The following is a 26,454-nucleotide window of genomic DNA, read 5'->3' as shown; positions in this document are numbered from 1 at the left end:
AAGAGGGCATCAGGGTGCCACAGAGTGAAAGGTCCCTTAAGAACGTTAAAATTGGAGGGAAGGGGAAGATGTGCTTTGTCCTGGCATCACATTAAAGGTGGTGGAAATGGTGGACGATGGTCTGTTGAATATGGAAGCTGATGGAGTGGAAAATGAGGAGAATCAGGATCCTATCATGGTTCTGGGAGGGGGGAAAGGGTGAAAGCAGAAGTATGGGGAATGGAATGGTCGTGCTTGAGGGCCCTGTCAACCATGGTGGGTGGATGAGGATGTGAGGAGAGTCCTCAGTTGAGGAAAAAGGAAGACATATCTGGAACCACTGGTATGGAAGGTTGTATCACCAGACAGATACATTGCCGTGGTGCAAGTGAAAAAATGTGATAGAGTCATTCGAATAATTGGGGGGTGAGGAAGCATAGACAGGTAACTGTGAGAGTCACTGGGTTTACTCTTTATATTAGTTAATAACCTATCCCCAGAATCAGAGACAGAGATTTTGAAGAAGAGAACAGAAGAGTTGAAGATGGACCCTGTGAAGATAAGGAGGATAAATTGGAAGAAAGGTTGATGATATTTTCAAGTACAGGGCGAGAGCTGGAAATATCAGTACATGTGGACAGGAGGACGACCTTCAGTCCCTCGGGTCTCACCCCAAGTTCATTTTACCCTCTGTCCCCATTTCAGCAACCGTAAGCTGCTCGGTACGTCTCTGAAATGTATTTACTGAGAAAAGGTAATGGTGAAGAAAGTCTTTCAACAAGCCTTCTGAACAATGATGACAGAAATAGCAACCATTAAAATTAATGACATTTCTGGTGGCAGTAAATTCTGAGATATTTTGCTTCAGTTTCGACATTCTCAATGTGTTTCATATTGTAGATGAAAATTGGTCACTAAGGCTGACTAACGGGGGAAGCTGGTGTGATGGGCGAGTGGAGATTTACCACAATGGCAGCTGGGGGAGATTGCAAGATAGACACTGGACCGTGAATGATGCCAACGTAGTCTGTACACAGCTGGGTTGCGGTGAAGCGACAGCCGCTTATAACTATTCAAAGGACGGAGAGAGTGAAGGACCCGTCTGGGTGAATGATGTCCAGTGTGAAGGAAACGAATTGCAGCTCCAGAACTGCAGCTTATTCACATTGAATTCGTCTCTCACTGACAGTATGGATGTTGGGGTCCTGTGTTCAGGTAAACATATTCTTCACTGCTTTTACAAAAACAAAGAAGTGAAATGTCTAATCTGCTGAGAAAAGTGATAATCTAGGTTACTTGTTCCTGGGTGTCTCAAGCCAGTCATTTCACTCGAGGAGAGTGGGTGAGGATGGTGGGCGGTCGGGGAGCTGGGGCTGGATGGGGGTGGCGTGCAGAGAGAGAGGACACGGACACAATTAAACAACAAGAACGTTTTTATTACAGAAATTTCAATTAACACATGCATCACAAGGGGTTTAACAGGAATGTAAAGGGAGAGAAAACTGACACAGAACCAAACAAAGAGATGTTACAGTTGGTGACTAAATTCTTAGTCAGATGGTTGTATTTGAAGAGCCAGAGACACGGAAATATTTCTGGTGGAAATTCAGATCTGGGGGTTAGATGGTTAAAGGCAAAACTGAAAGTTGTAGGCAATTGAAGTGGGTGAAGTACAAGAAGCTGTATTCAGAGAAAAGCAGAGTTCCTGAAATGTTTCAGGCTGGAGACGGTTATACTGATGCAGGGGGAGAGCATGAAGGTGGCTGAACATGAAGATCATAATTGGAAACACGAGGTATTGATGGCGGGGAAACCAATAGATCGTCGAGTGCCATGGCGTTCCTGAGAGGGGCTTCATGTAGGGCAGGCAACAAAACTTTGGATGAGCTGATGTTTCTGGAGGATGCAAGATGGGTGATCGCCCAGGAGAACATTAAAATATTCTGTTCTGCAGGAAACAAAGCATGGGTGAGCATTTCAGCAGCAGATGGGCTGAGGCAGGAAGGGAGGTGAATGATGATAGAGGTGAAAGATAACGGCCTTATGAAAAAGAGAATACGGAATTGGAATCTCAGCTCTGGTATCAAATCCGGCGCCGAGCTTGCAATCAGTTCTACTGTACAGTATATAAGTGGAGGTAGCTGTGTGGGAGTTGTTCTGGTGCAAGTTTCATTATATTGTGGATAAAAGTAGACAGATGTTTTGGACTATATGCTTTAAAGTTTCATTGTGTAGCATGTCAATGCAGGCATGTGTTCTGGGGATGTTGCGTTATGCAGAGTGTAAGTGTGGGCAGATGTTTTCGGGTTGTTCCAATGAACATTTATTTCCATACGACAGAGTGGAACTTACAACATATGAGATAGTTAATGATTCAGATTTGATACCGATTGGTTACAGTAAATAATTTCTTCGGGAACAGCGGAAATCAATACATTCCAGCGTTTCACGTCAGAAGTTTACAGTGCTGAATGGTTATTACACACTCAGTCCCTGGACAGAGTAGAGTATGTCATCTTGTTCTTCAGTTAGGTAGATGTTAAGCTCCACCCAACATTTATGCCCACCTTCAGAAGCCATGTATCTTCTCCTTGTCTTCTACTTCTCTATCTGATGGGTCACATTGCTGATGTTTATTTTCCAAAGTGCCTGACGCAATTCGTCCAATCATTTTTGTCTAGTCCAGATTAAATACTGGTTTCTGTTCATCCAGGAGGTCTACACATCTGGAGTTCAATTGCCCATAGGCGCTTCCTGATCCTGTCCAACATTTTGCAGAGAGATCCTGTTTCCTGCCCTCTTTGGTCCGGTCCAACAGTCATATATTGATAGAATTAGTCGTTTAGTTCATTGACTTTTTAAAGACAATAACAATTGTTAATTTGCCTCACAAGTTTCGTTTGCTCATTGAACATAATTGCAGCAGTCTGTCTGGACAGAGAGGTCTGCATATTTTCTGTTCAGACATGCGGTTTATGTCTCTAAAATTACTCAAATATGTTCCTTGTCAAAGACAGAGTCCCATCCTTACAAAAGTAATTGATTCTCCTATGCAATTAATATTAAATTGATTTATGATAATGTTATAATCAACACAACCCTAGAACGTAGTTCGACACGAAGATACTGCACATTGCAAGGCTGATGTTTAAGGGTACTATTTTTGGAGACGTTACATTCTCCAATATGAAGTGGAAGTAATAAATAGGGTGGATTAAACTGCTGGTCTTGCCAGTGACACCAACATCCCCTGAAATAATTAAAAAACAGAAAGGAATGGTGACATGTGGCGAACTATCTGGTAATATAATTCTGAATGGATCAATCACATAAAGCATCATCGGGTCCTCCTCATCTTCACTAAAACCACCCGTTTGACAAAGATTATCCAGGAAGGCATAGAAAACGCACAGCAAGTATTCTCCATCATAAATCTTCCTCCTGAACCACTTCCCTGCCTCGTCCACCCTGAACTGCAAAAATATGTGAGTGGTGCTCGTAGATATTTTGTCACAAAGTTCAAAAACATCCGTTCAGTCACCTCCACTACTTCCCTTTCTTCCCCAACCCACCAGGCCTAACTTCCTATCAGTTCCCATCCCCATCCCATACGATCACCCTGAATTCCCATTTCTTGTTTCTCTCCTAGAATCCTTCACGCTGTCTCGGAACCTGTACTGTTGATGGAATCCACATTTTGCTGTCTACACCTTATTTCTTTTAAACTACTGAACACAAACATTCCCTTCCTGGGTTCCATGTTAGCTGGCATTATTAACCATTATCTTTCTCTCTCTCTCTCTCTACATGTTCAGGCTCCTCTCCTTCAAATCAGCAGTCATCACACCTCTCCTCAGAAAGGAACCATTGACCACCTGTTCATGCAGGTTGCGGCCCCAGCTCCAACTGTTCGTACCTCGCCAAAGTCCTTGAATGTGTTGTCGCCTCCCAAATCCATGCTCATCTTATATGAAGCTGCATGTTTCAATTCCGCAAGTCAATTTTCTATCCACACCACAGGACGAAAACAATTGACATCCGAAGTGATTGTGACAAATATAAACGATTCCACCTCCTCTTTCTTGACTTGTCTCAAATTTTGATCTGATTGATCATGAAATACTTCTCCAATTCCTCCCCATTAACACCCAGCTGGGTGGGACTGCACTCAGCTTGTTCTAGTATTATCTATACAGTCATGGTCAGAAAGTGGCCTGCAATGGCTTCTCTTCCCGCTCCTGCAAAGTCAGCAATAGTGTCACCAAAGGATCTATCCTTTGACACTTCATTACTCATTTACATGCTGCCTTTCAGTGATATCCGCAAACACAGCCTCAGTTTCCACATGTATCTCACTGTATCCAACTCTACCTCACATTCAACACTCTTGAGCCCTCCAATGCCTGCACACTGTCAGAATTCCAGGCTGACATTCAGTACTGCATCAGCAGAAAATTCCTCCAACTCAGTATTGAAAAGATAGAAACCATCAGTCCCCATCGCATGTTTCCTTGTCTCCAACTCCATTTCTCGCCATGCCAACTGTCTGTCACTCAGCCAGACAGCCTGTAATCTTGGTGTTATATTTGACCCCAGGGTGATCCTCCTATCAAATCTCCATATCCTCATTAACACTGTCATTTTCACCTCCATGACATCACCCGCATTTGCCCTTATCTCGTCTTGTCGATCGCATTGTTCCCTCCAGACTCGATGATTCTAATGCACTCCTGGCTGGCTTCACGAGTTTCAACCTCTGCAAGCTCCGCTGTCTCGACCATTTGCCACTCAGGCATCTGCCCTCTGCTCACTGACCTACCTTTCCCAGCAATGAGCGGTTTTAAAATTCTCATCCTTGGTTTCAAATCCCTTCCTGGCCTCACAGCTCCTGTCTTTGCAATCGGCTCCAGATTGACAGCTCCCAGTTCTGGCTTCTTGAGCATTCCTGGTTTTAATTGTGCACCATTGGCGGCCGTGCCTTTATTTGCGAAGGTCACACGCTCTAGAATTACTTCCTTAAATCTCTCTGCCTGTCAACCAGTCTTTCCTGCTTTAAGACGTTCCATAAAAACTAACTCTTTGACTTCGCTTTTGGTCATCTGACCTAATATATTTTTCGGTGCTCTGTGTTAAAATTTCTTTGATATCACTCCTGTATCGCCCCTTGGGATGTTTCATTACGTTAATGGCGCTAGATAAATGCAAGTCACTTGTAATTGAAGATGAGGGAAATAGGAGATGGCAGTAAATGTCTGACCAAGATAACAAATAAGGGTAACATACATGGATAAAGAACAGATACAGTTATATAACATGAGTATAAATTAACTGCTAATCGTGTGAGTCATTGCCTGTTTAACACCGTACACAGCATTCAAAACATAAGAGGGGAACTGGAGACCAGAACTTGTCAAAGCCAGATGTAATAGCACATCTGAAACATTGCTGTTCTTTACATTCTATGTAAGAAGTAAGTGTAAACAGATATTCTGTTGTATAGTTTTATTTACCTGTCCACAGGTGCATTTAACGTTCTTTTTTTGAGCTGGTGATGGTAAAATCAGTTGTATTGAGTGATGATGTGAATGTCTATTGAAAGTATAATCCTCATGTACTGTTATCCTACAGACCACGTGCAGTTAAGGCTCTCTGACGGTGGAAGCCCATGTAATGGCCGAGTGGAGATTTATTACAATGGGACTTGGGGCTCAGTTTGTGATGATTCCTGGGATCTGGCGGACGCTGACGTGGTTTGCAAACAGCTGGGTTGTGGAAAGGCATTGGACCTGGCACCTCCTGCATCTTGTGGGCCAGGTTCAGGGCCAGTTTGGTTGGATGAACTGAAGTGTTCCAGTAACGAATCATTTATCTGGGAATGTCCCTCAGCATCGTGGGGTAACCACGACTGTTCTCATAAAGAAGATGTGAGGATCATGTGTTCAGGTAAAGGTGCTTCCATGTTCCCATTTTCCGTAGTGTTGTGCACGTGGTTTCACAGGGAAGATATTACTTCGAATTACATACATTGGACAGCACGGAATCTGGCCATTCGGACGAACTGGTCAATGTGGTGTTTACGTTGCCTACGAGTATCGCCCCACATCACTGCACCTAACCCTCTTTGCATATCCTCTAGTTTCTTTCTGCCTCATGTACCTGCATAGCTTTACCATAAAGGCATCAGTGCAAATCACCTCAGCAATTGCATATGTTCGGAATTCAAAATTCAAACCACTCCCTAGGTAAAAAAAAAATTCTCCTGAATTTCTTATTAGATTTATTCGGGATTATCCTTTATTTATGATCACTCGCTTCGGTCTCTGTCACTTCAGAAGTGATTAGTGCCTCTGTATCCCGATGTCTCTTTGCTGATCTATATCATTTTCACTCTTATTTTAGAAGAAGTACGTGGCCTCTTTATTCTTCCTGTCAACACTGAGCACCTTAGGCTTATCTGTATTCAACTCATTTGGCAATTGTATGCCCATTCGGCCCGTTTATTAACGTCTTCCCGTATTTTGTCTCTGTCTTTCTTAGTGTTAACTATACCCCCAAATTGCTGTCATCTTAAAATTTAAAATTAAGTCTCCCTTGTCTAAATCCAAATCGTTCATGTAAATGTTGAGCAGCAGTGACCCCAGACCTGTGGAACACCACTTCCCACCTTCCGCCATTCTGGGTTACCACATTGTACCCGGACGGTGTGCTTTGTAGCTGGTTTCCTATCATTCTTCCACTGATCTCTTGACTTCACAGGCTCGGACCCCAGTCATGATCCTTGTCAGAGGCCTTCTGAAGGAAAAACATGCATATTACATCGACTGCATTATCCCTGTTATCTTTCTGTAACTTCTTCAAAGAATTCAATAACGTTGTTTGTCTTTCTGTTGTGAAATCCGTGTTGATTATTCTTTATTACTTTATGGGCAGTCGGTGTTTTTCTATCGCTTTTCTGAAATAATTACTGGAAATCAGTGAACACAACCGGTGCAGCATGTGTTGAGCTGTGCAGTATGAACATACAACGAGTTATCAATCTAACTATCTGGATATTTCTTGTGTCATTGACAGAGCACAAAGAGCTGCGGCTGGTGAATGGGAAGCATCGCTGTGAGGGGAGAGTGGAAGTGTTCTACAATGGCACCTGGGGAACAGTGTGCTCGGAGAGACTTGATGGACCTGATGCAGAAGTGATCTGCAAACAGTTACAGTGCGGTCCCCTCAGTTCTATCGATTATTATGCTCAGTCATTTGGAGAAGGATCTGGACCCATTTGGCTTGATGGGATGGAATGTATTTCACACGAATCGTTCCTTTGGCAATGTCAAAAAGAACCGTGGGGTAAACACAACTGTGAACACAGGGAGGATGCTGGTGTTGTTTGTTCAGGTAACACAACAAACCTCTAAATGTGCGAGTGTCATTTCAAACATTGGTGTCCGATACAGTCAGCATGTTTCTCTTCTGAACAGAAGCAAAAGTAACTAAGGAGCAGCACCACAGATCAAAGGACTGCATTCGAGAATATGATTGTAAACGTGGGCTTTCACCAGGTGCTACTTCCTCTTTATTATACCAACTATCTGACATGTACTCCTTTCTTATACTACATCGTTTTTTCGTTTGGATTTTCAGTAGATTTATTGGGAATCTAGAATAGTGGGAATGGAGGTAAAGGCAGTTGTATGTTCCTCCTGCAGAATGTGGGAGGTAGGGGTCGTAAAGAGTGTCCCTGCTGACTGCATCTGCGGGAAGTGCACCCAACTCCAGCTCCTTGCAGACCGCGTTAGGGAACTGGAGCTGGAGCTGGATGAACTTCGGATCATTCGGGAGGCGGAGGGGATTATTGACAGGAGTTATAGGGAGGCAGTCACACCTCAGGTAAAAGAAGTAGGTAGATGGGTTACCGTCAGGGGAAGGAGAGGGAACCAGCAGGCAGTGCAGGGATCCCCTGTGGCCGTTTCCCTCAACAACAGGTATACCGTTTTGGATACTGTTGGGGGGGGGGACTTACCAGGGGTAAGCAATGGGGTGCAGGTCTCTGGCACAGAGTCTGTCCCTGTTGCTCAGAAGGGAAAAGGGAAGAGGAGCAGAGCATTAGTCATTGGGGACTCCATAGTTAGGGGAACAGATAGGAGGTTCTGTGGGAACGAGAGAGACTCACGGTTGGTGTGTTGCCTCCCAGGTGCCAGGGTACGTGATGTCTCCGATCGTGTTTTTGGGATCCTTAAGGGGGAGGGGGAGCACCCCCAAGTCGTGGTCCACATAGGCACCAACGACATAGGTAGGAAGAGAGATGGGGATTTAAGGCAGAAATTCAGGGAGCTAGGGTGGAAGCTTAGAGCGAGAACAACCAGAGTTGTTATCTCTGGGTTGTTGCCTGTGCCACGTGCTAGCGAAGAGAGGAATAGGGAGAGAGAGGAGTTGAACACGTGGCTGCAGGGATGGTGTAGGAGGGAGGGTTTTGGTTTCCTGGATAATTGGGGCTCTTTCTGGGGTAGGTGGGACCTCTACAAACAGGATGGTCTTCACCTGAACCAGAGGGGTACCAATATCCTGGGGGGGAGATTTGTTAGTGCTCTTCGGGGGGGTTTAAACTAAATCAGCAGGGGAATGGGAACCTAAATTGCAGTGCCAGTGTACAGGCTGTTGAGAGTAGTGAGGTAGGGGATAAGGTTACAGGGACGCAAGAGGGCACTGGCAAGCAAGAACTTGGTTTAAAGTGTGTCTACTTCAACGCCAGGAGCATCCGGAATAAGGTGGGTGAGCTTGCAGCATGGGTTGGTACCTGGGATCCTGATGTTGTGGCCATTTCGGAGACATGGGTAGAGCAGGGGCAGGAATGGATGTTGCAGGTTCCGGGATTTAGATGTTTCAGAAAGAACAGAGAAGAGGGTAAAAGAGGGGGGGGGGGGTGTGGCATTGTTAATCAAGGAAAGTATTACAGCGGCAGAAAGGACGTTTGAGGACTCGTCTACTGAGGTAGTATGGGCCGAGGTTAGAAACAGGAGAGGAGAGGTCACCCTGTTGGGAGTTTTCTATAGACCTCCGAATAGTTCCAGAGATGTAGAGGAAAGGATAGCGAAGATGATTCTCGACAGGAGCGAGAGTAACAGGGTAGTGGTTATGGGGGACTTTAACTTTCCAAATATTGACTGGAAATACTATAGTTCGAGTACTTTAGATGGGTCTGTTTTTGTCCAGTGTGTGCAGGAGGGTTTTCTGACACAGTATGTGGACAGGCCAACCAGGGGCGATGCCACATTGGATTTGGTACTGGGTAATGAACCCGGCCAGGTGTTCGATTTAGATGTAGGTGAGCACTTTGGCGATAGTGATCACAATTCGGTTAGGTTTACCTTAGCGATGGGCAGGGACAGGTATATACCGCAGGGCAAGAATTATAGCTGGGGGAAAGGAAATTATGACGCGATTAGGCAAGATCTAGGACGTGTAGGATGGGGAAGGAAACTGCAGGGGATGGGCACAAACGAAATGTGGAGCTTATTCAAGGAGCAGCTAATGCGTGTCCTTGATAAGTATGTACCTGTCAGGCAGGGAGGAAGTTGTCGAGCAAGGGAGCCATGGTTTACTCAAGAAGTTGAAGCGCTTGTCAAGAGGAAGAGGGCGGCTTATGTTAGGATGAGACGTGAAGGCTCAGTTAGGGCGCTTGAGAGTTACAAGCTAGCCAGGAAGGATCTAAAGGGAGGGCTAAGAAGAGCAAGGAGAGGACACGAGAAGTCATTGGCGGATAGGATCAAAGAAAACCCTAAGGCTTTCTATAGGTATTTCAGGAATAAACGAATGATAAGAGTTAGAACAGGGCCAATCAAGGATAGTAGTGGGAAGTTGTGTGCGGAATCAGAGGAGATAGGGGAAGCGTTAAATGAATATTTTTCGTCAGTATTTACAGTAGAGAAAGAAAATGTTGCCGAGGAGAATACTGAGATTCAGGCTACTAGGCTAGATGGGATTGAGATTCACAAGGAGGAGGTGTTAGCAATTTTGGAAAGAGTGAAAATAGATAAGTCCCCTGGGCCAGATGGGATTTATCCTAGGATTCTCTGGGAAGCCAGGGAGGAGATTGCAGAGCCGTTGTTGTTGATCTTCAAGTCGTCATTGTCGACAGGAGTAGTGCCGGAGGACTGGAGGATAGCAAATGTTGTCCCCTTGTTCAAGAAGGGGAGTAGAGACAGCCCTGGTAATTATAGACCTGTGAGCCTTACTTCGGTTGTGGGTAAAATGTTGGAAAAGGTTATAAGAGACAGGATTTATAATCATCTTGAAAAGAATAAGTTCATTTGCGATAGTCAGCACGGTTTTGTGAAAGGTAGGTCGTGCCTCACAAACCTTATTGAGTTTTTCGAGAAGGTGACCAAACAGGTGGATGAGGGTAAAGCCGTGGATGTGGTGTATATGGATTTCAGTAAGGCGTTTGATAAGGTTCCCCACGGTAGGCTATTGCAGAAAATACGCAAGTATGGGGTTGAAGGTGATTTAGAGCTTTGGATCAGAAATTGGCTAGCTGAAAGAAGACAGAGGGTGGTGGTTGATGGCAAATGTTCATCCTGGAGTTTAGTTACTAGTGGTGTACCGCAAGGTTCTGTTTTGGGGCCACTGCTGTTTGTCATTTTTATAAACGACCTGGATGAGGGTGTAGAAGGGTGGGTTAGTAAATTTGCGGATGACACGAAGGTCGGTGGAGTTGTGGATAGTGTCGAAGGGTGTTGTAGGGTACAGAGGGACATAGATAGGCTGCAGAGCTGGGCTGAGAGATGGCAAATGGAGTTTAATGCAGAGAAGTGTGAGGTGATTCACTTTGGAAGGAGTAACAGCAATGCAGAGTACTGGGCTAATGGGAAGATTCTTGGTAGTGTAGATGAGCAGAGAGATCTTGGTATCCAGGTACATAAATCCCTGAAAGTTGCTACCCAGGTTAATAGGGCTGTTAAGAAGGCATATGGTGTGTTAGCCTTTATTAGTAGGGGGATCGAGTTTCAGAGCCACGGGGTCATGATGCAGCTGTACAAAACTCTGGTGAGGCCGCACCTGGAGTATTGCGTGCAGTTCTGGTCACCGCATTATAGGAAGGATGTCGAAGCTTTGGAAAGGGTGCAGAGGAGATTTACTAGGATGTTGCCTGGTATGGAAGGAAGGTCTTACGAGGAAAGGCTGAGGGACTTGGGGTTGTTTTCGTTAGAGAGAAGGAGGAGGAGAGGTGACTTAATAGAGACATACAAGATAATCAGAGGGTTAGATAGGGTGGATAGTGAGAGTCTTTTTCCTCGGATGAGGATGGCAAACACGAGGGGACATAGCTTTAAGTTGAGGGGTGAAAGATATAGGACAGATGTCAGAGGTAGTTTCTTTACGCAGAGAGTAGTAGGGGCGTGGAACGCCCTGCCTGCAACAGTAGTAGACTCGCCAACTTTAAGGGCATTTAAGTGGTCATTGGATAGACATATGGATGTAAATGGAATAGTGTAGGTCAGATGATCGGCGCAACATCGAGGGCCGAAGGGCCTGTACTGCGCTGTAATATTCTAATTCTAAAAAAATTCTAATCAATAATAACCATTGATTCTCTTTGCCAGATTCTGAACATTGGTTGCGCCTGTTTGGAGGTAACACCAACTGCTCCGGGAGAGTTGAGATACTGTGCAATAACAGCTGGGGCACGGTGTGTGATGACTCCTGGGATATGGCCGATGCCAATGTTGTCTGCAGACAGCTGGATTGTGGTCACGCTCTTTTGGCCCCAGGAGGAGCTACTTTTTCCCAGGGTGACGGTGTTATCTGGCTGGATGAGGTGAAATGCACTGGAAGAGAATCTTCTCTGGCAGACTGTCCTTCTTCATCGCCGGCTCAGTCTGACTGTGATCACAAGGAAGATGCCAGTGTGATTTGTTCCGGTGAGGGCGACATGTTTTGGAGAGTGGGGTTAGGGTTCATTGTTTTGTTAAATTGACTCACTAGTTCCGGAAATTAAGAACAGTATTTATTGTTTAAATGGAAAGTGCTGAAATTTCATCCTCCTGAACCTTTTGTACAATATACTCCACAGGGCTCGATGTGCCTCCAATTGCTGTCCCGTCCACATCTGCAGGTACTTACCATCATTAGTATCCTCGCCAGCGTTAGGGTTTGAATTAGTTGAATTGGTATTGTAGACATTTTCTCAAGATGCTATGAGCACTTTCTCACTGACTGGAATATTTTTTCCTCACCGCATATTTCAAATGGTCTGGTTGAAATTCAGCTAATTCCAGATTCTGGCTGGACCTGAACTGTCGTGTTCTCATCAGAAACATGGGGGCACTGTCTCTGTAATTTAGACTGGCTCACACTTCCCTCTGGTGCAATGTGCACCACACATATTGCGGAATGTTCAGCCTGACTCATCGCCCGGAAGCAGTGGATATAATTATTAACTCCCTTTTGTAAATATGTTATTGTGCAAGACGGACTGTGTATGTGTTAAACCTTTCTGTATTATTGTCATTAAGAACAGGGATATAAAACTACTTCCATCCTAGTTGCGGTCTGCTTCGGAGTCCTGCTATTCTGTGTGTTGATCTCACTGATGGTGGTTATACAGAAAAAGTCAATCAGAAGAGGTGAGGTTCATATCTTACCGCGGATCCAACGAAAGATCCCAGATATTGTGTCATATGCATGCAAAACTCTCGTTCCTTGCAGATTTCTATGGACTGTCAAGTGGCCTTGTTAGAAACACATTATTTTTATTTTTGCTGATTTTCTCCATTCAATGTGCTCAGGATTTAGTAAAATGTGACATTTAAAATGGAGAGTGATTTGAAGTGTCCACATTCACTGTGAGAGTTCAGCACATCATACATGAAATTCTGGAAGAATTTACTTATTGTAACAAAGGATCCGGAAGTTTACTTCAACTTTTTAAGCTGTGCATTCAACTATTTACTTGTCTGTTAATCTTCCTTCATCCATTGGTTATCAGTTCCAGCCTTTCAGATTCCGGCTCTGGGCATCCAATATCGAGCTGTCTAACCGTGTCTGACTGTTATTTTGACAGGTGATACTTGTATAGGACCTTCTGTATTCACCAGCGGTGATTCAACATTCCAAAACGACGCCCTCCACTCATATTCCACCCATCCAAATCACTCCTGATTTATTATAAGAAATGGGACGCTTAATAAATGACACTTTTCATAATAATATAAAGTTCCTATAGAAATAGACCTCTCTCTCTTGAGAAAGATTCTGTAGCTGGGACAGCATAGGCGCCTAGCACTGCCAAGGACCCGACCAGAACAGGCTCTGTAACAAGACAGTCCGAAAGCTGATAAGATCGAGCCTTGTAACCTCACTAGACTGGCAGTCGTTTACAAACGATCACAAGCAGGAGATCAGGTCATAGAGTCATAGATTAATAGAGTTATTCAGCACTGAAACAGTCCCTTCGGCTCAGCGTATCTCTGCCGGCCATCAGGCACCTATCTATTCTAATCTCATTTTCCAGCACTTGTCCCATGGTGTTGTATGCGATGGCATTTCAATTGTTCATCTAAATACTTCTGAAATGTTGTGAGGGTTCCTGCCTCTACCACCTCTTCAGGCAATGTGTTCTAGACTCCAACCATCCTCTGGGTGTTACGTTTCCCCTCAAATCACCTCGATATATCCTTCCCCTTACCTTAAAACGATGCCCCCTGGTTGCCGACCCCTGCACTAAGGGAAAAGTTTTCTTCCTATCTATCCTATCAATACCCTTCATAATTTTGTATACCTCAATCATATTCCCTCCTCAGCCTTCTCTGTTCGAAAGAAAGCAACCCCAGCCTTTCCAGTCTCGCTTCATAACTGAAATGCTCCTACCCAGGCAACATCCTGGTGAACCTCCTCTGCACCCTCTCCAGTACAATCACATCCTTCCGACAGTGCAGTTCCCAGAACTGTGCACAGTACTCCAGCTGTGGCCTAACTAGCGTTTTATGCTGCTCCATCATAACCTTTCTGCTCTTATATTATGTGCCTTGGCTAATAAAAGCAAGAATCCCATGTTCTTTCCGAACCACCTTATCTTTCTATGCTGCTGCCTTCAGTGATCTATGGACAGGTACACCAAGGTCCCTCTGACTCTCTGTACTTCCTATGGTACTACCATCCATTGTATATTCCCTTGCCTTGTTACTCCACCTAAAATGCATCACCTCACCCTTCACAGGATTAAATTCAATTTGCTGCTCCCTTGCCCATCTTACCAGCCCATCTATATCATCCTGTAATTTAAGGCTTTCTTCCTCACTATTTACGACACCACAAGTTTTTGCATCATCTGCAAACTTACTCCTCAGACCTCCTATATTCAGGTTTAGATGATTAATGTTCACTACAAACAGCAAGGGTCCCAGCACCGATCCCCGTGGTACATCACTGGTCACAGGCTTGCACTCAATAAAACAACCCTCGATCATTACTCTTTGCTTCCTACCACTCAGCCAATTTTGGATCCAATTTGTCAAATTGCCCTGGATCCCATGGGCTCTTACCTTCAAAAGGGAAATATTGAGAGTTCAGGGCTAACATGTTCCCATAGAGTTGAAGGGTTGGACGAACAATTCCAGGGATATTGTGGGTGTCAAGGGATATGGAGGATTGGATAAGGAGCAAAAAGGAGGCGACTGGCAGATTCAGAGCGCTGAAAAACAGCGGACTCCAGAGAGGAGTACAGAAAGTATAGGGGGTACTTAAAAATTGAATTCGGAGAGCAAAGAGGGGGCATGCAATAACACTGGTGAGGAAGATCAAGGGAACGCCCAATGCATTTTTTAAAAGTATATCAAGGGCAAGAGGATAACCAGGGAAAGAATGGGACTGATTAGGGATCAAAATGGCCGTCTGCAATGTGCAGGCAGAGGACGTAAATGCGGCTTTAATGGATTACTTTTCATCTGTGTTCACCATGGAGATGGACGATGTCGGTGTAGAGATCAGGGAGCGGGGTTGTGAAGTACTTAAACAAATTAGCATTGAAAGGCAGCAAGTGTTTGTTGTTTTAGCGGGCTTAAAATGGAAAAATCCCCAGGCCCAGATGAGATGTGACCTAGGCTGTTAAGTGAGGTAAGGGAAGATCCAGCAGGGGCTTTGACACACATTTTCAAATCCTCGCTGGCCACAGGAGATGTACCAGAGGATTGAAGGACAGTGAATGTGGTATCATTATTCAAGAAGGGTAGCAGGGTTAAACCAGGTAATTACAGGCAGGTGAATCTAACGTCAGTGCAAGGGAAAATATTGAAAACATTTTGAGGAACACGATTAATCTCCACTTGGAGAGGCAGGCATTAATCAGGGACAGTCAGCATGGCTTTGTTAGGGAGAAATCGTTTCTAACAAACTTGATTGAATTTTTTCCTCAGTTAGCACATTTGTCCTCAGTCTGCTGCAGGTGAACATAGGGATATGCAGTAAAATTGACACAGACATGTACGAAAATACACACAACAAAACTACTCCGCATTCACTGTATCCGACTTTGTCCCTTTACTCTCTCTGTCTCTGTGATTTGGATGTGTTCGCAGATAATTTACTGTTAAACGCTCATGGGTTGCAACTAAACTTTAATCTTCCCACCCTCCATCTGACAGGTTCTGTCAATAGTGGCAAGGGTTCACCGGCTGGTTTATACCAAGCAATTTATGAAGAGATTGGGAATATTCCACCTGGCAAGGATTCCTATCAGATCCGGCGTTCAGGTCTGTGTTTTATATTTCATGCCGAATGTTCACAAGACAAATGTCACTTCCACTTAAATACCCCATGTTAATGGTCAGTTTACTGACTGAACACTGTCAGAAATCCGCTCGCTATCCCCAGGTGAAGGAGTCATATCACAGTGCGAGTGTGTCTATATCTGTGCGTATAGCAAGATTAGCAATAGGTTTGGGAAGATTCCCGCCCGTTGCTACTGCTTAAAGAACGTGATTTCTGTTTGTTTGTAACTATCATGTCATTTTATTCCATTTAAGCTAGACCATAAATAGTCACTGCTCTCAGGAGGAGACAGTCACATTGACTCAGAGTTTATTTCTCTAAGTGACTGGATTTCTGGATCAGAAACACGCTTCCATCAGGAACTCCTAAACTGAAGTCGGTGGTTCCTGCAAAAAACATATCCGAACACTTTGCATTCTGAAGTTTAACATTAATCTACAAATTCTGTTTCACAATACTGGGGCAACAACACTGGCAAATCGATAAAAGTTTTGTCTTGCGATATATTTGGAGGGCAATTTAACCATTGAGATTAATTTCTCAGGTTGCAAAAAATACCAGGAAAGAACAAATCCGTTATTCGTCTCCTTGCACTCTTTACACTTTTATGCCCCATTATCCGGGATGGGGTTCGGTTTTAAAGCTACCACCATCCGTTTGAGACTCTGAAATTGAAAGAAACGCGGACAGGATGGAGGGATTCTGGATTATGAAACTGTGCGAACTGATTATGTTTTATACTATTGTCTCTGCTCTGATGTCTGAAATCTGACCCACCAGCTGTACTGTGTATTGTTTTAACTGCTCGCTGGATGAGCCAACATATTTGGTCCATCCCGAGTTGCTGTTGAACTACTGCAGTCCCTGTGATAAATGTTTCACAATCGTGTCAGATACAAAGTCCCAGGACATTGTCACCAGATGATGACGGCATTATGTTATTTGCTGGAACGTCCCAACCGATCTCTCCAATAACCATCCATGTTTGTGTTTAACAGTTGCTGATTCCATTGAGTCCCTAAATCGGATTGAATATTACACCAGTCACAGTTTGGGTGATACGGATCCTGGATCAGAAAATCCTGAAGGGAACTCCTCCAGTATTCAGGGTGGGTACATTTTTATTTGTTACCATCACGTTTTTTTAATCCATCACGCAGTCTGTTATCTAAAATCAACAACTAAATATATCAGAACTTAATCGCTGTAAAATGATGCTGCTGAATGCATGGGGATTTGCTGAGGGATTTTAGTTTTTAAGAAAGGAGAAATAATTTGGATGTCTGCAAAATAATACCGATTGCAACCAATACTTTAATGGAATGAAACATTCAATTATTGTGATTTCTGACACTGTTGTGTGGGCGGTGAAATGTGACATTTGTGTGTATGTTGAATGGGTGATTCAATGGGACAGATGTGACTTTAAAACGGAGGGCAGAATTTTGTCACACAGTGGCGACAGACTGGGAGGGAAATTGCCGCTGGATAGCAGTGCAAAGGAAGCCCGACGTATTTACTCTGTTAAGTGATATTCCTGGAAGCGGCCGAGCTGGTGGGTGGAGGCTGCACTTTAAGGCACTGGGCAGGCAATTGAGTCAATAAACAGGAAATTCATGGCAATTTTCCAAACCATTCACAATTTAATGAAAGGTGACAACAGTTTTCAGAGACTCGCCATCTATAAGGAGGGGGAAGGTCAGAGGAAGGTCAGTTTTGGCTGTGAAAAGCATTATGGCACTGGAGGGAGGGGGAGAGATACTGTATCGCGGTATTGGCAATCTGGAGGCTGACCTATCTTGGCGATCATAACAGAGGTATTTAGGATGAGCATCCTCTCAGACTTGAAACTTACCTACATCAAGTAAAAAGAATGGAGACCTTGAAAAGTGAGTGCAGCAATTTACAATAGGTCTACGCCACGCCGGTTTTGAGGCCTCCCATTGTGGAGGAGAATGAGAGATGGAAGCAGCTGCAGTCCCCAGGAGTTGGGCTGCAGCACCCAGATAGGGACAATAATCATGAGGCTGGAAAAGAGTGTGGATGAACAGGGCACACAGCCGCACGCAACCAGCTTCTTGAGTGCAGAAGATGCTACCCACCGGAGAGGGCTTACCATCAGAGGCTCTGCTTCCTGCAAATGTCGGAACAGCAGTGTCACTGAAGATTGTGCTTCTCCAAGAAGGTGGGCACTGAGCTGTGCTCCATGGTGTAGGAACATCTGAACAAATGAGTGAGGCACCCCTTCTCTAATTTAATTTTTATCATTTGTGACATTTAAGGCTGTCAAATTAATGTTAGGCACTGCACTCACCTTGTCATACTACATCAGGACATTGATCCCGTTCCTGCACTGAAACCTCTTACATGGGACTACCTCACGGCTGCTCACTCCCTGCTCAATCTCCTGCCATGCCCTCCCCACCTGCCTCGCTGGCCTCCTCCTCCGGTCCCGATGGAAAAGCGCTTCCCTCCTTGCCCTTGCTGCCTGGAGGAGCACTTCCATGGAGGCATGCGAAAACCTGGGCGCCAACCTTGCTCTGGCTGCTGCCATCTGCCAAACATGCAGGTTGTCAGTCTCCCAACCAATATCCTACACTGCCCCTTCCTTTCAATCGATTACAGGCTGCATTTTAAACATAGCATGAGCTATGACTCGCCTATCGTGACACGACATGGTCCCATCATTCGCCAGCCTCCAATCTCACTACGGCTGAAGATCACAGTTTACCCTGGCTGGCCCGTGTCGACTGACGTCTAATAATATAATTCTAAGTATTCAGTGATACCATTTAATTTCAGTGAAAATCATTATTTCCTCTCAGGTCTGATTCCGGGTGATTATGATGATGTTGTGACTGGAGCCATTGACACTCAGGATGGTCACTTGTTGCTGGACAGTAGTCCTGATGATCTCTTCACAAGTGCTGGCGGTGATCTCTCCACTCTCGGTGAGTTAAACTCCCACAGTCACCAGCTCTCTGTCACTACTTTGAATTTCATTCCACTCGGTGATGTCACAGACTGCTGGTTGATTGAAATACATGTTGTGATTAAAGGAAATTAGACAAAACAATGCTTGAAATATTTTAGAAAAGACACCCTTATGTTATTCGGTGTGTGATATCTCTCTTGCTAACACTTTGACTGGAAATCTTCCAGGTGCTCAATCTGAACACCCTGATTCAGTCTCAGCTGATCCATTTCATCTGCTGTCACCCAGCGGTAAAAAACAACAACACGGTGAATGGAGATGGAAAACATTCCGAGGCCAACAAATTCCAGTCCCCTTTACGTTATACGTATATAGATGACCCGCATTGGACCAGCTTTCAGTCCAATCATTAAATCATAAACTTTCTCTCCACAGTATACAGCTCTCAGACCCGCACTGAGCCCACTTTCAGTCCAGTCATTCATCCATAATCTTTCTCTCCACAGTATACAGCTCTTAAACCCGCACTGATCCCGCTTTCAGTCCAATCATTAATCCATAATCTTTCTCTCCACAGTATACAGCTCTCAGACCCGCACTGATCCCGCTTTGATGCCTCCCTCCATTCCTGAAAACAATGAGGATGTTCAATGTGACACGTTCACAATAGCAGACATTACACCAAAGATGGGCACTGACTGTGTGGTTCAACATCTTACATCTCCATCAGTCTGGTAAGACCAATGTTTTATAATTTGTTCCGTGTATTGTGCTGACAGTGTGCAGTCCCGGCTGTTTCCGATATTAAGAATATCGATATTGATTCCAAAGTATCAGAAAGATGATGGGTGGCACAGTGGTTAGCACCGCAGCCTCACAGCTCCAGCGATCCGGGTTCAATTCTGGGTACTGCCTGTGTTGAGTTTGCAAGTTCTCCCTTTGTCTGCGTTTTCACTGGGTTTCCTCCCACCACCAAAAGATTTGCAGTTGATTGGTAAATTGGTCATTATAAATTGCCCCCAGTAGACGTTGGTGGTGGGGAAATGTAGGAACAGGTTGGGATCTTGTACGAATATGGGATTAGTGTAGGACTAGTAAAAATGGGTGGTTGATGGTCGGCAGAGACTCGGTGGGCCGAAGGGCCTGTTTCAGTGCTGTATCTCTTAAAAAAAAGAGAACATTTTCTGTACTTACGAAAGAAATAGGAGGCTTATTGAAGCAGAAATATTCTGAGGAGATCATATACTGTATTTGATGTATTTGTTTGGTGGTTAACATTGCTGTAAACCTCTCAAGTCGTTTTTGTTGCGGTTTCAGGTAAAAGTCAGCCTCAAATCCAGTGTATGATGTCTGGAGGTGGATCACAGACTGATGTGTTATTCTGTGTTAAATCTGAAGGAACGGCATGAACTTTCCCAACAGTGTGAACGTGATAATTGTGCTTTGTTTTACGATATAAACATCACTTTATTTTTATCAACCATCATTTTACATTGTGTTGAAATAACTAGATTTGGCTTTTCTCTATATTTTGTCTGAAGGTGCGTGTTTTCTGTTTAATTAAAATACCAAACACAATTGATTTCGGATCATTTCTCTGTCTGTACAAATACTGAGATATATTACTCCGCATGTAATTACCAACACTGTTACAGAGATTAAAACCGGTGCTTATTAATGAAGAGTTTATGCAAAGTTCGTTTTGTAACCGATTCACTTTTCCATTTCCTGTTAAAAAAGGTTTAGAACACGTCAGGTGACAAATAAATGGTCTGTCTCTTTAATCTGCATTTATTGTAACTTATTCCTCCACCACCACATACTCGATATGGACAAATTACTGCAGTTTCTAATGTAAGTGTTGATGTACAATGGGAATAACCTTCAAAAATAATTAAAATGATTTATTCAATGTTGCAGTTGGAATTTGTGCCTTTGTCAATATTAACGACTGTATTGTGGTTCAAGGACTAAATATACACCAATTTCGAGATACAATATAATGTTTTCCTGCGCTACACGATCCCGGAGTATGGTGGGAGAGCAGGAAAAACTGGTCAGAAATTCATGCGTTTTTGCCGTCAATTTTAAACATTTCAGTTAGTCATCAGCAGAGCGCAATTGTTACTCTGTCGGGAGAGCAGCTACACCATGCATTACTCTCCAGAAAATTGTGATTTTTGTGATTCGTCGGCTTACTGAAATACCCGTATCCACCAGCAGACGGCGAACATCATTTGAATTGAAAACGAATTATGCTGGAAACACTTAACAGCTGAGATATCATCTGTGGCGAGAGACACGGGACCAGCTTTCAACATTATTGCGATTTCGTCAGAAATATATATTAGTCGAGATTAATTACTTTTAGCAAATACAGAATCAGGGAAAAAGGATGGACTGGAGAGAGTAAAAGAGTGAAGGTTTGTGTTCAGATGGAGGCAAGTGTTATGAAATGAATTCCGCCCCCTTTACTCTCTCTTATCTATCTCCCTGTGATGTGCAGCACTTTATTCTCTCAACCCTCACATTGTCATTAAACCTGCTGACAATGGAATCGCTGTTGTTGTTTGTTGTAAAGACCTCTACCTTGGGGAGCCGAAGCACGAACTCTCTGACATATCATTCCACTTCCCCCAGACCATGAGTCCATCACTGAACATCATGTCATCCTTTCCCATATTATCTTTGAACTCATTTCCTCTTGAGATCTTCACCCCGTGCCTGTGACCGCGCACAGCCCCTTCTAAATCCTCCAAACATCCACAAACAAGGCTACATCGTCAGACTCAACATTTCAATCTGTTCCTTTCCGATGGGTCTTAACTCTTTCTATTGCACTCTCTCCCCTTGTCTTCTTCTGTCGCCATCCACGATTTTAGCTACTCTGGTTTCCTGGCCATAAATGTTTCCTTTTCACCATGGACATCCAGTCCAACACTGCAAACAAGATATGTAGATTCCTTCAACTACATCCCTCCCCAGGCCGTCCAACCACTCTGCATTTACATCTCTCACCAAGATGTTCATTCCCTTTAAACTTCTCTTTCCCTCTCCAGAGCATGTAATTCTCTTAAAACTCTATCTGTCACCAGGACGATCAATCCCTTTAAAACTCAATCCATTCAGGAAATTCGGATCCATACAAGTCCATCCCTCATCAGGACGGCCATACCCTCAATATGTCCATCTCTTACCAGGATGTTCAAACCATCTGCAACTAAGCCCATTCAAAATATTCAGGTCTGTACTTTTCCATCCCACACCGAGATGTCCAGTCGCTTTACAGTCCATCTTTAACCAGGATGTATCTTCCACCTACACCTGTATCTCTGAATAGGACGTGCAGCCTTTCTGCATCGCTATCCCTCGCCTCGCCATCCAGTTGTTTGACACCTTTACGTCCCACCAGCACACGACATCTTGTTTGGTAACATTGATGACTATTTCCTTGTAGTTTCCTGAGCTCATTCTCAGCTGAAAGGAATTAACTTTGCTTCTAGCTGCCAGCCCTACTTTACGACCCATCCCCAATTCGATTCCTCGAAATCCTATTTCTAAAACTGAGGATCGGCAGGTAGCTCACAATGTCTATCTGTAGCCACCAACCCAGAGACCTAGCTCGATTATGCACCCCTACCTCCACCATCCTGCTTCGTGTCAGGTCTCTATTGCCTTCTCCAGGTATCTACATCTCTGTTACAGCAGTTCCAATGATGCCACCTTCCACATCATCATTTCCGAATTGGCTTCTGTCTTTGATCGGCTGAAGAGTTCCCTTCTTCAGGCACGTAACCTGCAATTCCGCCCTCATCCCTTCTCGTCACCACCAGAGCCATGATCCAGTTTGCCTTGTCCTCACTTGCCACAGCAACACCTACATATTCAACATTTTTCTGCAATTTCAGCCGCCAGCGCCATGTGACGACTAAAGGCATCATTCCCTCCCTTCCCCATTCAACAATCCAAAGGCACTATTCCCTCTGTCAAGCTCTTGGTTAGTCCTCTGTCAATCCCAGAATCACTCCTCTTGCAACAAAAAACATCTCATGCAATGGTTGAATGATGCAACACCTGTTCTTTCCCCTCTTCCCTTTTCACAGAGAGCATCCCAAACATTCTTTCTGGATGAAACAAGCATCTAATTGTACCTACTTCGAACTGAATACATGGTATTTGTTACTCACAATGTAGTCTATTCTGTTGAGAACAAACGGCGATTTGATGAGGCTTCAATGAACACGTCAACTTTATATTAGCACTTTTCAGCCCTAAAATTGCTCCTGTATTTTTTAATAGCGGGTATTTGTAATGGACGAGCAAGTTGAATTGGAGGAAGTATGGGTTCGTGCTCGGTGTCCGGATCCCCTATTGACTCACGGCAGTAGCAGTTACCCTGGACTCAACCTTCCTCTTTCCTATCATGTTGGCAGATATGTGGTCCTCTTTGACAATTATTTCATATTTCCCTCCCACTGCCATGTATCAGCAGCCAGACCTGGAGCCCACACTGAGAGATGGCTCTGTCGTGCCAGTCACTGCACTGTCATTGTGCAGCAGAATTGGAGACCACACCGAAAGCTGACCACGTGGTGCCTGGCATTGCACGGTGAAGCAGCGAGTAACATGTGAAGTCTGAGAACAAGTGATTAAATATTGGTTGCATTGAAATGCTACTCAAACCCCTTCCTCCCACCCCTGCACCAAGTGACCCACGAAGATGATTCTTCCCCTACATTTAGGTCAAATCTCCACTGCACCTGGACAGAGAAAATCCCTGCATGAGGCATTCCCACGCCCACACACTGTGAGGGCCCGAAGTTATTACTAAAACATTTTGCACAAATTGACATGGATAAAAGTTTGACTAATATTACGTTAATAAATTGCACTCACATTAATATTCATTCATGTCCCACGTAATAGTGTTCCCTTGAAGGCTGGTATTTTCTAATTATGGAGCTGCCCCTTTTAATTCAGCGTGGTGGACGCGTGCAGCTGTCGTAAAAATGGTACTGCAGATATTTACAACCAGCATTTTCGGCGGTGCGACCGAGAATGGGACTGGATTCAGGTTGGTGCATCTGGACTGCATTGCTGGTGCCTGCATGGGCATGGGACGAGGGTCTGTCAAGGGCACAGATGTACTTCCTTCTTGAAAGAGGACACTACCTGCAGCTGCCGTAGCGCCAGTCTGATCCCATGGGACTGTGCATTATCTCTCACTGATCTGCATGAGAGAAAACTAAAGGACACCACTGATCCGACCAAAGCTCCTCTCCATTCGAACCACTAAATCTGTCAACGCTGCTTCACGACTTTTCGAGGCTGGTAGTCACTGTAGAAAACAAAGCCCCAATAGCAGCAGGTTGGGTTTCAATCAAAGCTGGCCTTGGTGGCTACCAGGGCTCTTGCATAGTAAGCTTCCGTAGAGGACAACACATTCTTCATAAGAGAATACAGGCAACTCGTTCCATGAACAGGAACGTCCGGGTGCCAGTCATAGACTAATGGCTCCTCCGTAGTCTCATCCATGATGTTGAAAGTCTTTGACAGGTTACCCACGCAACCGTTCTCTGCTGGTACTATTCCAATTTCCTTTGCGTGAACACCCAGGCATTGAATTGGTATTCCCCACACTCTTCAGCAATGTTTGGGTCAGGGCGCACTCGCCTGCCTCCTCTGTCCTCTACTGTGCCTTTCACCACTACCCGTGCTGCTCACTTGCAATGTTAACTTCACCCTGCACAGACTGTGCTATCTCACCATCATTCCCATGCATTGTGCTAAATGCTGAACTGGTGCGTGTTGAAGTCAGAGGGGTGACTGTTCAGATTGGTATTGCTAGCTTGGTTCTCCTGCTTCTGAAGAGCCTAGTCGTGCAAAAGAATCTGTCAGCAAAGACAGTAAAAGCGAAATATGAGTACTGGGCAGGCTAAGCAACCTCATATCTGTGAGAGTGGAGAGGCACCTACAATTTGCCGCAGCTCCCTTAAAGAGATGCATATCGAAGACAAGAAGAAAAGAAGAGAACCTTTCGCAAAACAAATCAATGTCGTCGGTTATGTATTTTGCTGCGATGTGTCCGCTTCAGAGACCTGTTAAGTTAGTGAGTCACGCAGCATTTTCTGAATAGTTTAGATGTGTGGTCGGGGTCAGTTTATTTTAACTTGTTCAGTTTGTCCGCAGGAGGTCAATTTATGAAAATACTGTCCGTTTATGGTTAGTGGCCAGTTGATGTTCAATGTGCCATTCTGTAGATGCCGTGCACATTTATTTTCTTGACCATGAAACAGTTATGAAATACTGGATAAACACATATTGCATCAGTTGGAGCCATTGGTGCAGTTTATGGAAGTGGATCTACCAGTGGTGGTAAGCATTATGATATTAAACATACTGTCAAGAAAACCTGCTCTAAAAAGGGGATTTTTTTTTAAATTCATGGATTGGCAACCGACTTTAAACGTTTAATTATTAAGTATAATAAACTCACCTCTTCCTTGTTTAAACTCAAGAAAACTTGTCCAATTGGTTCTTTTACGATCACAACAAAGGATAAAGGTAAAACACTCACTGGAGTGTTAAGTACATCCAGTGTTTAGAAAGGAATAAACCCTGCTGCGGTCAAATGAGAAGAAGGACAATTGGGGTGTAGTGTGACCCCTCGTCACCTGATCGCAACAATAAGCAATGCACTATTCTGTATTCCAAATAGTCGAGGATAATACTGTGAAAATGTAGCCAGTGCACTCCTTTGTCTTCCCCACCAGAGGTGTAAGCTGGTATTCACCAAATGAGGTAGACTTTACTATATCATTTTAGTCTTTGCACTCATCATTACTATATAAATATAATACTGCACTGTCATACCTACAAAAGAATGGAGGTATTACTGTATCAATGCAACAATTGTACTGTGCAGTATTCACCAGCAGAGGGAGGCAATACTGTTTAAATGCAAGCATGACACCATTCAGAATCCACAGGCAGATATGGACAGTATTATACCAATATAACTATTGCGCTGTGCAGTTTTCACCAGTGGAACAGTCAATCAAATTATATTCTGGGCTTTGGGAAGTTTCAATTCATGTCTGCGCAATATCTGGGCAAGTACACGGTTTGACATATAACGTGTTCAGAAGAAAGCATGTTGCTGACCTTGTTTGTTTAGTGACTGTGATTCATGACACTTTCCAAGGGACCTATTTGTGCCACTGCAAGGTTTCTCTTTGATGTCAATAAGATTCTCCTTGCAATGTTACTCTACTATTGCGTCAATGACTGACAGTCACCTGTAGCTTTACAAAGAGGGAGAGAATGGATCAACATCTGAAAACAATAGCCTGGAAGCGTATGATCTGGGAGTTTCAATGTGTATATTCAAATTGCCATATAGTATATATAAAAATTATGATACATATGGCAGTTCAGAGTGTCCACAGGTTGTGCTATCTCTGCTCGTTAGTTCCTGGTGAGCCTCCATCTCCAACTATTAATTCAGTAAACTACTGTCTTTTTGTTTCATTAACCACCTCATTACTGCTGCCTGTTCCTTGTAAGGATCAATGACTCTGATGGTCTCTGGACTGGCCTGTGGTTTCGCAGAGTTTAGTAAGACATATGAGGAAAAGACTGAGGACCGAGTCAGCAAACTCTTGAATATAATGGAGTCTTCTTTACTCTGTTTTCTTTCACTTTCTCTTTCAGTGCCATCTGCTGGCTCGTGTGTGCATGGTAGCCTCAAATGAACAATATGTCCAGTACAATTGTCAAAA

The 26,454-nt window shown here is 44.1% G+C and overlaps 1 protein-coding gene across 1 annotated transcript; it reads left to right on the top strand.

Annotated features, from left to right (window-relative positions):
- Window positions 1–1,149: 1,149 nt before the first annotated feature.
- Window positions 1,150–11,626, top strand: LOC137360163 (scavenger receptor cysteine-rich type 1 protein M130-like; the record flags this gene model as incomplete). The annotated part of the gene is made up of 5 exons (XM_068025713.1): window positions 1,150–1,194; window positions 5,608–5,922; window positions 7,051–7,368; window positions 7,452–7,532; window positions 11,574–11,626. Coding segments are annotated over exons 1-5 (792 nt in total), but the record flags the coding sequence as incomplete, so codon positions are not given.
- Window positions 11,627–26,454: the final 14,828 nt, after the last annotated feature.

This window comes from Heterodontus francisci, unplaced genomic scaffold (genome assembly GCF_036365525.1).
Source record: "Heterodontus francisci isolate sHetFra1 unplaced genomic scaffold, sHetFra1.hap1 HAP1_SCAFFOLD_216, whole genome shotgun sequence".
Classification (NCBI taxonomy): Eukaryota; Metazoa; Chordata; class Chondrichthyes; order Heterodontiformes; family Heterodontidae; genus Heterodontus; species Heterodontus francisci.
The sequence above is the reverse complement of the archived record's forward strand: the minus strand, read 5'-3'. Positions and strand labels throughout refer to the sequence as shown.